The sequence below is a fragment of the Pseudopipra pipra genome, chromosome 20 (assembly GCF_036250125.1).
Source record: "Pseudopipra pipra isolate bDixPip1 chromosome 20, bDixPip1.hap1, whole genome shotgun sequence".
Taxonomy (NCBI): Eukaryota; Metazoa; Chordata; class Aves; order Passeriformes; family Pipridae; genus Pseudopipra; species Pseudopipra pipra.
Window position 1 is genome coordinate 6,278,442 of NC_087568.1, and position 10,922 is coordinate 6,289,363.

At 53.0% G+C, this 10,922-nt stretch overlaps 1 protein-coding gene and 1 long non-coding RNA gene across 3 annotated transcripts; one reads left to right on the forward strand and one right to left on the reverse strand.

The window, feature by feature from the left end:
- The first annotated feature begins 194 nt into the window (after nt 1-194).
- Nucleotides 195-3,378, forward strand: LOC135425119 (uncharacterized). Its single transcript, XR_010435480.1, has 2 exons — nt 195-2,034; nt 2,615-3,378. It is a non-coding gene; the product is annotated as an uncharacterized LOC135425119 (long non-coding RNA).
- A 2,773-nt stretch (nt 3,379-6,151) lies between these two features.
- On the reverse strand, nt 6,152-10,619 carry NAIF1 (nuclear apoptosis inducing factor 1). 2 transcript variants are annotated; one of them, XM_064677070.1, is made up of 3 exons: nt 9,574-10,610; nt 8,271-8,720; nt 6,152-7,714 (listed from the first exon to the last, which is right to left on the reverse strand). In XM_064677070.1, exons 1-3 carry the CDS (start codon nt 10,082-10,084, stop codon nt 7,707-7,709), a joined length of 969 nt encoding a protein of 322 aa, XP_064533140.1. In that variant the 5' UTR covers nt 10,085-10,610; the 3' UTR covers nt 6,152-7,706. The 2 variants fall into 2 exon arrangements, with proteins under 2 accessions (XP_064533140.1, XP_064533139.1); XM_064677069.1 differs by lacking the exon at nt 6,152-7,714 and having other exon boundaries at nt 7,721-8,720; nt 9,574-10,619.
- Nucleotides 10,620-10,922: the final 303 nt, after the last annotated feature.

Here is a 10,922-nt window from a genome sequence, read left to right on the forward strand (position 1 = left end):
GCGCTTCGAGAATACCGACCCTGCGTAACCCCCCGCCCTCCGTCCCGAGACGGGGGAGCGACAGCGGCGCCGTCCGATTGGACAGCAGCGAGGAGGCGGGTTGAGCGCGGCGGTATTTGATTGGTTAATCGCGCGCGGGGCGGAGAGGAGAGCGCACCGATTGGAGAGCAGGGCTGTCAATTTGGGGAAGCCCTGCCCCCTGGGCGAGGGGGCGGGCGCGGAGGCTCCGGAGTTCTCTCAGTGGGGCCGTTGTGTGGGGTCGGGTGAGGCTTTTCGAGCTTCCCGCCTCACAGGGTGTCCCGGGGCCCTTCTGCAGCCCGAGCAGCGCCCAGCTGGCGCTGGAGCTGAGGGGATGGCGGGGGCAGCTCTGACATGACAGACATGGAGCTCCTGGAGCGGGTCCAGCGTGGGGCAACGAGGATGGTTGGGGGACTGGAACATCTCTCATATGAGGAAAGGCAGAGGGAGCTGGGGCTGTTCAGCCTCGAGAAGAGACGACTGAGAGGGGACCTCATCAGTGTGTATAAATATCTAAAGGTGCCAAGAAGATGGAACCAGGCTCTGCTCCATGGTGCCAAGAAATAGGACATGAGGCAACAGGCAGAAACTGATGTGCAAGAAGCTCCATTTGGATATGAGGAAGACCTTTACTGTGCAGTGACTACACACTGGCACAGATTGCCCAGAGAGGGTGTAGAGTCTTCCCTCACTGGAGATACTCCAGAGCCATCTGGACACAATCCTGTGCCAGGTGCTCCGGGGTGACACTGCTTGGGCAGGGAGGTTGGACCAGGTGACCCACTGTGATCCCTTCCAACCTAACCCATTCTGTGATTCTGTGACAGACATGGTCTCTGCATCTGTTTGACAGCCAGAAACCCTTACTCTGGCTTGTCCCAGTGCCTTCCTGGCCCGAGCAGCCCCTGGTGACATCCCTCCCAGCAGGATGTCCCACAGGCACACGGCTCCTCGGGCTGTGCCACCTCACGCTCAGCAGTGTGGCCTCAGGTCAGGCTGTGGGTCAGGCTGTGGGTCAGGATGGCTGGCAGTGCCTGTGCCGGCCGGGAATGGGAAGGAGGCCCTGGCACCACACAGCCTGCAGGCAGCACGAGGCAGGGCCGGGAGCTGGGATCTCACCCGCCGTGTGCGAGCTGTGGCAACCAGTTGGACACATCTCCCCATCAAAATGGCTCCCTGTTATTAGGTGCTGCTGCCGTGCCCTGTGCTGTGGCTGGGATCCCTGGCTAGGCAGGATTCCATCGTTTAAGGGCAAGCAGAACAAAATGTCTCTCCTTGTCCTGAAGGAGTCTGCAATCATCAACGTGATTTGCCTAATTTTTAAAGACAGGGATGTGCCCAAGAGTCTCTGTGGCAGAGAATTTGAGGCTTATATGGGAGGGACTGTTCCCAAGGTTGATGTGCATGTCTGGCAAAGCTTGGATGAAAGCCTGCGAGCTCTCTCTGCCAGGCTTTGATGCCCAGAGTCCTTGCCTCTAATCTTTGCCATCTATGCAGACAATATCAGAGCTATCAAATAATTCCACCACAATGTGAGCCTTTAAAAAAAAAAAAAAGTCTGCAAGGAGAAGTACACAGCAATGCCCTCGGATAAAAGTTAAAAATTGGATGAAGCCAAATGTGTTATTATGATTTTTGGCTTACCAGGTTAAGCTTACACAGACTGGGCTGGGAAAACATTTTGTATTGGTACCATGAAACCATTGCAGGAAATACCAGGAGATATCAGGAAACAGCAGGGTTTGTGGAGGCTGCTGTTACAGGCAGGGCTTGAATCCTTCCATCAGTTTCTATCTGGTGTCTCCAAGGCTTTGAGACATTGCTGGAGATGGGCTGGGATTTTTGCTTTCTGTTTCTCAGTTTGTTAGGAAAGAGCTCGGCCTGTTAAATATTTGACATTTGCCAAGCTGGGAGGCTCAAATACTGAAGGCATCTGAAGAATCCAGCCCAGTTCTCACACCTCTCATGCCCCAGCTACTGCTGACAGACACGTGGATGCTCCGCTTCCATCCCTAGGTGAAGGACAAACGATCGCTGTGTGTGGTGTGGGAGGAGGCTGTGTGTTATCTGCTATGATTCACCCTGATAAACAATCTCCTTGAGGACTTCTCTTGTTTATAGCAACAGACCCAGATGCTAAAGTTTACAGAGACTTTAATCCTCGCTGTTCTCACGCATATTTACTTTGCAGTTTTATCAGAAGCATCTCTTGAAAACCTCAGTGTTTTTATAATTAATTGAATAATGTGACTGATGTTAAAAATAAACGGGCTTGGAAAAATGCCCAGCGAGCTGCTGAGCAGTGTGTAGTGTAGCAACCATAGCTGCATTCTCAGGGGTATGTGTATTTTCCTAACAAATGCAGCCTCATGACTTAGAGATTAAATCTTTATTAGTTTGAAATTCACCCTGTTGATTTTTTTCTGTGTTTATGCTGCATAATTGTTTCTGGAGAAATTAATATTTTTTAAAGGGACAGTGGCTCCTGATTGCAGAGGGGGTGGATTAGTCTGAGCCCGCCCACAGAGGGGATGTGGGTGTAGGGTATCTCCATCCATCCACCATCCCACTGACTTTATATTATATTCCATTCCAGGTCCAATCCAGTCACCATCTGTGTGTGATCAAGGTGCTCTGATACACATGGATTCTGCTCACCCCAGACTCCCAGTGTGGATTTCTCCTCCAGGCTCATGCACACCTCACCTCTGCTCCATGACCCTCAGCCACATCCCTGCCCTGTGCTCTCCCTGACCTGAGCCCTTCCCAGTGCAGCTCCCCTGTGCCACCACCACTTCCTCAACTTTTGCTGGCTCAGGGCATCGTCTTATCAGTCTGGGATATTTTTATCAGTCTGGGCTCTGCAGTTCAGTCTGGGCCTCACCTCTGCTCTCCTGGAGAGGTTTTCCTGGCTGGCCAGGGCTGGGATCTCGATGCTCTGTGAGTGAGCATGAGCAGAGGTGGCTTGTCTTACCTCCTCCCTCCCTGCTTTGAGGACAGAGATAAAACAGCAGGAGAGAAACAAGGCAAGATAAATTCAGAAGGGACAAAACTCGGTGAGGTGAAGTGAGGTAGATTCTGTAATGCACTTTGTGAGCCATCACATCCTATCATCCCAGGGGAATCCCAGATACACGAGCCCTGCAATCTACATCATCAGCATCTTCCTCTGGAAAGCATCATCACGCTAATTCGTTTCTCCTGGCAGCCAAATGATTAAAGTTTTAAAACTAAATTACACACGTTGCTGTAACAGCAAAAACACAGTAATGGCTCTCTTCTGTTCCACCTGTCGCCTCTGCTGTAATGGCCTTAATGAGCTTACAGCCTCATCATCGAAAATAAGAGATTATCACATGATGCTTTGTACTGTAAATGTGTTCTTGGAGCTGTGGGTGGGGTGTACCTGCAATCCCTGCTCTGAGGAGCTGCAGGGGAGCTGTGGGTGGGAGTGAGTTGCAGTGGGTGGGTGCCTTCCCCAGAGCTGGGGGCAGACCCAGAGCTCCTAAAATGGGGCAGGGGGTGCAGCCACCACAGTGGTGTGAGTCCCATCTCCGTGCAGGCAGCTGGAAATCCTATGAAGGGAATGGGTACCTATCCCCATGGCACAGGATTATCCCATGGAGTGAAGTTATTCCAAGCTCGCGTCCTCCCAGCTTAATAACAGGCTGTGAGTTCCACTTTGATCTGCTTGTGTTTTTCACTTGTTCCATATTTAACTGAACTCATCATCATAAGGGCCAGGAACTGCTTCACTTTCTGTGGCAGGCTGGGTTTCCCGTAGGACACACCTGCACAGTGGGTTTCTGGCCTGCCAGAACTGGGAATCCTGTTATCGACAGAGGGAGCACTGGAATCTGGAGTCGGTGGATTCCTTTCCCCAAACATGCAGCTAGACCTGAAAATCCAGCTGCCTGGCTTTTTTTGTTTACTGGTTTCCATGTCTGCTTCAGTGTGTCCTGGGAATGTATGGCAGGACTCTTCCTTCCATTCCAGGAGGCCCATGGGTGCAACTGGAGCTGGTTTGCCCCTTCCAAAATCTGCGGACTGGAACCCACTTTGCCTCGAGGCTTGTTGTGTTTATCAGTGTTAACCTGTGTCTGTATCCCAAGTGTCCAGCCCTTCAGTGCTCTGCTGGACAAGAGACTTGCTGGCTGTGGCCATGGTCTGTCCCACTGGTTCCATTCTTCTGGCTGCAACCCCACAAACGCCGCTGTTACCCCAAATGCAGCAGAAACAACTGTAATCTGTGGTTCCCACTTGACACAACAACCTCTAATTTGGGATCCTGGGCAGCAGAGGTGACAGAAACTGTCCCTGCTGGCGCTGGGATTCTGCCTTGGGTTAATCACTCGCATGGCTGGGACCCAGGGGCTCAGGAGTCCTGTTTGAAGGTGGTATCAACTTCAGTCTTGCACACAGAGCACCTGGAAGCTGTGCTGACCATTCCAGTCAAGCTTCTTATCAGATGCTTTCAAGAAAGACAAAGAATCTTAAATACTTCAATTTTCACACTGACCCAACCACACTTGTGCTGACAGTACCCGCTGGCCATAACCTCTCACACGGCAGGAAAAAACCCACAAGAATCCCCCGAAGGATGCTTTCCCAAAACAGGCTTGAGAGACTTTAAAAACATGCTGGAGGAGGTGCAGGTAATTTGGGTGAGTGTGCAGGTGATATCATTCAGTCCCTTGGCCGGGATCTGCTCCCAGAACTGCAGTGTAGCAATGGCAGTGCATTGTTCTCATGGGACACTGACATAATTATGTGTGGCCTTCTAAAAAAATCTTAAAAGCTGTCCCTTTGCTTATAATTAAAGACTTCATATGTTTTTTTTAACCTTGTCCTTGCCCATTTGGTTCTGCAGAGAACTCATCCCAAAAAGAGACGTCTCTTTTTTCTCCCTCAAGCAGAGGGACCCAGTTTATGATTCCAGGCACCCTGACTTTTCCAGGGGTACCCGTGTTCCTCATTGCTGAGCTCTGCCTGTTGAATTTCTTCCTCTCCAGGCTCTCAGCCTTGAAAAGATTGATCAGTGAGAGAAGCAAGCAGGATCCCAAAAGGTCTGGAGGACAAGCGTGGTTTTTGGGACGGTGCCACAGCTCGTGATCCCGTCGTGCAGTGCCATCTCCTGGAAAGCCGGGCTGGAGACACATTGCAAGCAGAGTTTTGCTCCTGGGGGAGCTGCTGGCGGCTTGGCTGCTGCCTCTGATGGCCACAAAGACGATCCTCTGAACACCCAGAGTCCCACACCAAACTTCTTTGTCCCCAGCATGCAGGAGGATGCTGCTTGCCCTCACCTTCGAGGTACCCTGTGGCAGAACATCCCTGCGTGGCTCCTTCCCAGTCTGGATACTGAATACAAATCTCCAGGTACAAAAAGAACAGCAGAGGAGCCCAGACAAACATCCAGAGATGTCCCTCCTTAGCTTTAGTTCTGCTTGGTTCCTGTTCAGTTGAATGCCCTGTGTACTTGCTCACCCTGTCAGTATCCTGTTCACCTGTTCCTCCTGGTTTTTAAAAGACACTTTTCTCTCTCCTTCCCCAAGTTTGATGACTTCATCATGAGCCACAACCAAGCCCCTCATCACAGTGCTCACCCTGTGTTTAAAATGTTGTCATGTCCTTTTAATGGGATAAAAATGTGAATGTGGAACAAGCACCTGAATGCTGGTGGCTTGACTAAGCTCTATATTTATCCTGAAAAGACAAGAAAAATGGGTGGTTCCAATGGCAACAGGTTTAGTCCTATGAAACTAACACAGCTTAAATGCTTAGTCACTGAAAAAAAAGCACACTGCAATTTAAAGCCAAAGGCTGGTATTTCAACCATTATTTTAGGCTATTGTGGCATCTTTGAGCAGCTGGGAGATTACTGTACTTCAGTAATCCATCAGACACAGTGAAATAACTCGTGCTCCAAGGTAGGGCTGTGAAAGCTGTTATTTGAAAAAGACCATAATTATGTAAATACAAGGCCAGGAGGTTCAAAAACAAGAGTAAAAGCTGCTGTGACATGTGGCTGTTCACAGCTCTCCTTGGCCCCTTCACAGCGAGGATTCTGTGTTGCAAACTTTTTGTCATGAATCCATTTCTGCCCTGGCACACTCCGATGAACTGAAACAGCCTGTTTACCAAAAATGTATTTTTTTTATTAAAATCTGTATTTGTAAAGGAGAGGTCATTACACAAATGAGGTAAACCAACACATATGACATAGTTCTCACTTTAAAAATAAATTTCAATTGAGCAATTGATTTGATTCCACAAAGTCCAAGAGGAAGAGTCAGGCAAGTGTTACTCATGAGGCGAGATGCCAGACAAGGCAGGACAAGGCAGCTGATCTGCCCAGACTCAGCTCAGGTGTCAGTCCCAAGGGGTTGGGACTCTTCCAGGGACCAAACCCTTCTCACTGTGCTGTCTTTTTCTCCCTCATCAGATTTGCAGATGAGAGGAGATGAGTAAAGGCCCAGGGACAGGCAGCGGTGGCCTCTTCACTTCTGCTCTAACCAGGGGTTCCCCATCAGCATTCCCCCCATTAAAGGCTGTGTAAAGGTTTCATTTGATTGTGCAAATCCACTCCCTCATCAGCCCTAAAGGAGACTTAACAGCAAGTAAATACTAGCTCTGGAAAAGTTCCATTTCAAAAGTAATACCTGGCAAGCAACAAGCCCGTTAGGTGTGACACACTTTGCAAGGTACAGGGAGAGGAAGAATTATGCTTCCTTCTTTTTCTTTTTTCTTCCATGCATGTACAAGTGGAGCTTTAATTTAAAAGTTTATGAAGTCGCTGCAAGTCTGTGAGAATCATGTTGACCATCCTGTGCAATTAAGCTTTCTCATTAAAGACTGAGCTCCAAGGCCTGAACACCTCAAAGAGGTGGCTGCGATGTTGTTTTACCCTGTATAACGGTATAGGACAGTGAGAACCTCAGCTCTGTTTCTCAGGATGCCACCACTCGAGGCCAGCCAGCAGATGAACACAGAACAGCTGGACTCACTTCCAGCTCCCAGGCACTACAGAACAAACACCTCCACCAGCAGAACCAAGTAATGCCCCAAAATTCACTCCATTAAATCAGTGGCTGACAAACTCCTAAACGTTGGGAATTCCTGCATGGCTGAAGCTGTGTAGTCCAGGTCCACTTTGATGGATTAAGGTATTCTGGAGGTGACACACTATGCAGATGAGGCAGAGGTGGAGTTTCACCTGTTACACCCCCCTGAGTAAAACTCATCCAGTCCCTTGGGTATTTAACGCTGCGACAGGAAAGACATTGCTCCAACATGTGTCCCGGGACAGTTTCTGGTAACCAAGACATGAAACTTTCATCTCATCTGCCAAGGTGACAGCAAAATTTCATAACTGCAGCACGTAGATAAAGCATGAGGTGAACGCACTATTTTAGTCCCATTGATATCCTCAGGGGACGTGGGTGGGATTTGGACTGCATGGAGGCTTGGTGCTGGTCTGCAGGGGCTGGGTGGATGTTATGCTGCAGGAGCAGATTCTGTAGCTCTCAGTGCAGAGAGAAGGTTCTACCACATCCGGTGCCACGCTTCCAGTAAATGCTTTCAGCAAGAGCCAGAAATGCATTCACTACAGTTTATGATCACTGTACCTTGGGCAGCTGCAGCACTGTGATATCCTGACAAAACTCTCCACATCAGAAGTCATTTAAAGGCTATAGATCTTGAGAGAGAAAGAGAAAGAGAGAGGTGTCATACTTAGGGGAGCTTTTTTCCAAATAGGAATTAAAAAATAACTTTTTTAAACCAACCTATTGTTTGAGGAACTAAACCAACCAATGCTAAGTTGCTGATTTATTACACATCCTGCTAAGGCTCTGTATGAGAGTCTGAAAAGGCAGATTAGCATAAGATTAGCAGAGAAAGCTGTTTAGGCTCAGCAAGGCTCCAAGGGAGCAATTCACACTGAGGAGAGCCAGCACCCCTGCTCCCATGTCCTCTGACAGCACGGGCGTTTTTTTGCAAGGCAGATGTCCCATAAAATCATAGAATTGTTTAGGTTGGAAAAGACCTTTAAGACCATCGAGTCCAACTGTTCCCCCAGCACTGCCACATCCACCACTAACCCGTGTCCCCAAGCGCCACATCCACACAAATCCCTTTGAGGACAGTGACTCCACCACTGCCCCGGGCAGCTTGTGCCAGGGCTTGACAACCTTTTTTTCCCAATATCAACCTAAAGGTCCCCTCCCAGCACTGTTCCTTTCACTGGCTCATACCATCCTGCTGCCCTGCCTGGCCGGGCTCGGCGGCGACTGGCGGGCTGGACGTGTTGCTCTGCAAAAATCGACGGAAGTCCTTGATCATGGGGCGGAGGACCTGGATGAGGGCGCTCAGCGCCGCCTGCGTGCCCTCCATGGCCTGCGCCTGCCGCTCCTGGGCGCACGCCTGCACCTCCTGGGAGCGGCGGATCATCTGCAGCAGGTCGTTCTGCTGCTCCAGGTGCTGGGCGATCTCCTTCACGTGCAGGTTGGTCACCCGCTGCTCCTGCAGGAGCTTGGCAGAGTTCAGGGCGATGCGGCTCTTCAGCTCCTGGGGCTTGGCGGACACCTCGTGCTGGTGGGCCATCATCTCCAGGGGCGCCTCCGTGGTCACTGTGGCGGGGGCTTCTGTGGTGCAGTACTCCACCACCCCGTCCTCCAGGCTGTGGTAGGTTGTCTCTGCAGGAACTGAGAACAAAGAGCAGACAGGGGGGTCAGAGGTAGCTGTGATATGGGTTTTTTTTATCTACAGGACTATTCAGTGGATATCACAGGAATACGGCCTGTTCAGTGAGATAACACACAATGGCCAGAAACGCACAAAACGACTTATTTAAGTCTACTCCACCCTCAGTCGGGCTTCCTTCTAGGCTGTACAATCCAAAGGAATAGGGAATGCCTTATCTGTCTAGACAAAATCATTTCTTAACCTCCAGTTCAGAACAATCTCTCCAAGCAGCATTAACTGGCTGACGTAATGGCAAAGACAAGACCCAGAACGGCCCCTGCCAGCAGGGCAGGACAGCTGCTCTTTGGGATGCTGCACACTGGGAAATCAGCCCTGGAGATGCTTTTCCCCTTGCTGTTTCCCCCTTTTCGTCCCCAAAGAGGAACTGACAAATCTCTAAGGTGCAAAGGAACCTCAGTTCTGAGGAACAGCTCTCAAAGCTGACTTTCAGCATGTATATGCCTTGCAGCCACTTCCATACAGCACAAGGGCAGACTGGGGAATGGTATTTCATCAGAGATGGTGGGGATTCCTTTTTGCTGGGGCTTCTCCCTGCCTAGAGAGATGCCCTGCCCCTGGAGATGTTCATGGCCAGGCCAGATGGAGCATCTTGGTCTAATGGAAGGTGTCCCTGAGGAGCTGTGGATGCCCTACCCCTGGAGGTGTTCAAGGATGGAGCATCCTGATCTAGCCCAACGTGTCCCTGCCCATGGTGGAACGGGATGATCTTTCAGGACCCTTCTAAACCATTCTACAACTCTTCCCCCGCACAGGGCTCAGGGTCTCTTTGTGCCCCTCCAGCCCAGCACTCACTCTGGGTCAGGGTGACGGTGGTGGCCGAGGCAGTGATGGGGATGTCTCCGCCGTCCCCCGCGCCGCAGTCCCCGCTCGGTAGGCTGATGATGGTGGCCTCTCCCAGCAGGTTGCAGATGCGCTGCTGCATCGGGGTCAGGATCACCGGGGCGGCCGCGGCGCCCGCGGGGTCTTCGCCCTCGGTGGTGCCGGCGCCGCCGTTCTGCCCCTCGCCTCCCCCTTCCATGGCCGCCCGCACCTGGGCCACTTTGCGCCGCACCTCGGTCTTGAGGTCGGACCACTTCTTCTTGACCTCGGGCAGCTCGCGGTGGCAGGTGGCCACGGCGTTGACCCGGCGCAGGATGTCGTGCCAGGCGGCGGCCTTGGCGGCCAGCGGCACGCCCGCGTTGAAGTGGTTCACCAGGAGGTGCTTGCCCCGCTCCAGCTCCTCCACGATGATCTCCACCTCCCGCTCCGAGAAATTCATCTTACGCTTCTTGGCCGGCGGGGCCGGCGGCGACGCCATGGCCATGTGGGGGCACCGGGGGTCACACCGCGGGAGGGGGGGGACACGGGGGGCGCCGGGCAGGGCCGAGGGGTGGCAGGGCCCCCCCCCCCCCGGGGGGACGGGGACGGCAGGGGGGCCCCGAGGCCCCTAAGGGCCCGCAGGGGTCGGTGCCCCCCGCTCCCCCCCGGGCACCGCCGGCGATACGCAAATTGCGTACGGCGCCCGCCCGGCGGCCCCGCAGAACGGCCGCGGCCCTGCGGCACTGGCGTAATGGCTTCCAGAATCGGCCCCCCTTCCCGCCGCGCCCCATTGGACAGCGCGACTGCCCGTCACGCGCTGTGCCCGCCTTCCCCCGCCAGTGCTGTGTTGTCATTGGTTAGCGGTCCTGCCCGTCACGCGGAAGGCCCGCCTCCCACCTCCCGCGCCGCGCTATCATTGGTTAGTGACCCCGCCCGTTACGCGGCCCCGCCCCGCTGCTGGTCTCGGCGCACTGGGCCTGCGTGAGGCCGGGCCCGCCCGCGGGTTTCCCTGATCAGATTCCATTGGGCGGGTTTCCCATCCATCAACCCAGAGCGCGCCCTGCTCTGGAATCTACCGGCCGCGCCCCACGCCCGTCACACTCAAACTGGCCCCCCCGCCTCTCCGTCTGATTGGATGCGCTGTCGCCTTATCCCCGCCTTCCCCCGGTGGCTCAGCCAATCGCAGCCTGGTCCGCGCTCTGGCACCGCCCCCCCGGTGCCACACACAAGACACGCCGCGGCATCTCCTCCCGATTGGCGGAGGCGAAGGCGTCTCCCGTGACGTCACGCCCCGCCTAGCGCGAGGAGGGCGTGTCCCGAGGGGCTCGGCGAGCGCTGTGATT

Coding starts and splice junctions, on each gene's coding strand:
- NAIF1 (XM_064677069.1), bottom strand. CDS start 10,084: ATGGCCATGGCGTCGCCGCCGGCCCCGCCGGCCAAGAAGCGTAAGATG. Junction 8,721..9,573: donor CACCGTCACCCTGACCCAGA/GTGAGTGCTGGG, acceptor CTTTGTTCTCAG/TTCCTGCAGAGACAACCTAC.